The sequence below is a fragment of the Acyrthosiphon pisum genome, unplaced genomic scaffold, assembly GCF_005508785.2.
Source record: "Acyrthosiphon pisum isolate AL4f unplaced genomic scaffold, pea_aphid_22Mar2018_4r6ur Scaffold_20540;HRSCAF=21329, whole genome shotgun sequence".
NCBI lineage: Eukaryota > Metazoa > Arthropoda > Insecta > Hemiptera > Aphididae > Acyrthosiphon > Acyrthosiphon pisum.
The window spans coordinates 47,216-50,486 of NW_021769911.1; the positions used below are offsets into that span (position 1 = coordinate 47,216).

General features: G+C 31.4%; 1 protein-coding gene across 1 annotated transcript; it reads right to left on the reverse strand.

The window, feature by feature from the left end:
- Positions 1 to 1,149: 1,149 nt before the first annotated feature.
- LOC103307976 lies at positions 1,150 to 2,333 on the reverse strand. Its single transcript, XM_008180536.1, has 4 exons — positions 2,244 to 2,333; positions 1,973 to 2,169; positions 1,447 to 1,586; positions 1,150 to 1,367 (listed from the first exon to the last, which is right to left on the reverse strand). The coding sequence occupies exons 1-4, from the start codon at positions 2,331 to 2,333 to the stop codon at positions 1,150 to 1,152; spliced, it is 645 nt and encodes a 214-aa protein (XP_008178758.1).
- Positions 2,334 to 3,271: the final 938 nt, after the last annotated feature.

The following is a 3,271-nucleotide window of genomic DNA, read 5'->3' on the forward strand; positions in this document are numbered from 1 at the left end:
ACCATAGTAATCATCTTCTATGAGATGTAATATTAATCCTGTGGTACTGTGGGAATAATACTTTAGTAGACAATGTGGGTTCTACACAAAGGGCACCCTGCATTCCTTCTTCCATCCACCTTTCTATACATCTTCTGCAAAACCTATGCTTGCAAGAAAGTGCAGTAACATTGCTTACTCTTGCTATAAAAATTACGTATATTTCAAGGACTGAAAAATAAATAATTTGAAAAAAAAATCCTATAGGTACAGCTTAATTCAATTTATCATACTTTCTTCGTTTCCATGCCATGCCCCTGCCCCTGATCCTGCACCTGCTCCTGATCACATCTTCCTGGTTCTCATATAGGTCCACTCCTAAAAATATGAAACATAATATATTACTAGTTGTTAAATTATAAATAAAATATTGAATAATTGTGTAGGCTATTAATATCAAATATATATAATTATTTTTTTTATATACTTTATAGATTTAATTTAGTTTGCATACTACCTATGAGCTTTACGTGCACCCACAGATAGATCGCCGGTGTAAGGTATTTTAGGTATTATAGTGAATAATAGTATTTTTTTAGGTTACAGGTATTTAATTGTATTTATTTAAATTAAATAATGTATTACTATTTATGTCTTCAGCATAAAACCATTCCCAGGCTGTGGCTGCATCTAATCGTCTGCGATTGTCTATAAATTGAATGGTTGTTTACTAAATTGTTAAGTTAATTTAGATACATAAAATAATAATGAAAGTATTTGAACTTAAATATTCTAACAAAGATATATCAAAAAAGTAGGTGCTCTTGTTCAAAACGTGTTCACTGTTAAATAAAATAAGTTTAAAAGTTATTTTCAAGTAATATTTAAGTACTTATTACCTTGATGATGATAGGGATGACCTCGTGCTGATGCTCGTCTTCGTCTAACTACTTCTGGTCTAGGTATAATTGCTGCTGCTTCTGGTTGCAATACTGTATCTACTGGTGATGTTACTGGTGTTGTTGCTGCTGGCAATGGTGTAACTGCTACTGATTCTAGTGGTAGTCTTCCTGCTGCTGCTTCTGGTGCTGGTCTTGCTGCTGCCACTTGTGGTGCCGGTCTTCCTGCTGCTGCTTCTGGCGGTATTTCTGCATCATCCATATACACTGCTCAATTTCTTTGCTGATTGTCATATGCTGAGGTTACATGTGCTATTCTGCTGAGAAACTCCCACATTGTTATCAGACCCAATGAATAGTCTTGAGTAGAATCTCGTATGCTCTTCAAATTCTTAATAACATTGGTGGTTTGTTTTCTCGTAGGGCGCAAGTTATTGGAGAGCTGAGTAAGAGTTATGTGCGTGTTATGATTCAGGTGACTAAGGTGATCTAAAATTAGTTTTGAAGAATAGCCTTATATTATCTAAACTATTAATTATTATTGAATCAAAAAAAATAATATGCTTACCTAAAAATATCCACAAATTCAGGTAAATCACCTTAAACTTCATTCTTAAACCGTTGTGAAAACTTTCAACACAATTATTGGTTCGCCTTGGTAGACGATTGACTGATAATGCGTCTACTCCTACTCGCCTAAGCCAGAAGCTAAAAATAAAGTTATAATAAATAAGTAATAAGAATAAAAAAATCGAACTTGCTGCGAGCAGATGATTTATTTCCAAAAAAAAGCATGTTACTCTATATTCCCCACTTCGAAGAAAATGTATCATAAATATGTATTAATAAGTAACCATTAATTGTATACATACCTAATAGGAATTAGGTAATTTTTACATTTTATTCGTTTCTATGATGATAGACAAAGCGTTAGAAAATATCGATTAGAAAAATTAAATATCTGTACTCAGCACCAAAACATATTTATGTTAAAAAATAAAATAAAATAAAGACCAATGTAGTTATGTAATAAAAGAAAGCTCAAAGCTCTTAGAAATAATACAAAACTTAAACATTTTGTTATGTGTTCTTACTTTTGATAGTAATCAAAGAGGTCAACCATCGGCACATTATGGTTAATTGCAAATATCCTCACTAAATCAAAAGCTCTTTGGATATCCGCTGATAGTAATAGTGGCAGAGCCAACAGCATTATCAATGCTTTCATAGTACATTCATTAGAATTCGTTAAATTCAAATATCCCTTTCTCTTCATGTTTTTCCAAACAGCCTTTAAAGAAATGAAGTATATAATAAAAAATGTAAATGTAGTTTTCTAGCTAATAATTTTATTAAGTTACTCACTTGATTATGGTGGAACCAACACCCTACAGTACGTGCATTAGAGGGAAAAAATGTTAAGGTATTCCTAAGTGCCGTCTCATAATCTGTCATTATAATGGTAGGGTTTAAATTAGCTAGAAGGTTTAATTTTAAAAAATTGAACACTGCATTGTACGAATTTCTTGATTTTGCCTCCATGAGTCAATACACAATGGGTATGGACTAAACAGGAAAGAAATTCATCAAATATTAAATTGTATTATTATTAAATAGTAATAAAACTAATCTAAAGAATTTAGTCGAATTTCTAATTACTTTTTACTTTGCAGTTAGCTAGAGCATTTTGGTTATAAAATATTAAGTTAATAATTTAGTATTAAGTTATATTATGATCTTAAATTAACATAGATGGTCCCCAATCATGCAGTGGATGGTCAGCATTTGCCTTCCCATATTTGAAGGAACCACCTTAAATGTTGCATCAACATGCATTTCTTCAATATTATTATGAGCAACTAATTGTATTAGAGCTGTGCACGCGAATACCATAGATACTCGGCCATCAACATCGCACATACAACACTTAAACAGGGACTCGCCACAGCATGTATATTCACCCAAACTTCCATTCTCAAAAATATGCGCCAATTCAGCCAATGAAGGAAGCAGTGATGGCAGGGAATTTCGCCTGGCAAGACGCATCGTGCACTCGGCTGTGGAATAAGCATAAAAACGAGAAGCTTCAAGATTTCTATAAAAAAAAGTCAAGTAGTAGCTATAAAATATTTAAATTAATTAACTTTCAGTATTTTAAATATTTAAAAATGCATTTCTTTGAGTAAACCATTTAAAAAATATTATTTAATATTCATATGTATATATCTATACTTATTTGATACATTTTTCTTAATTTAAATATATTTTTATTTCAACACTAATATTAATTTGCTAATAAATAATAAACTCAGAGAATCCTCTATTATTACAGCGTTGTTCTTCAAGCAACTGTATTGGACCCAATTTTATTTTATGTTACTGGTTTATTAAAT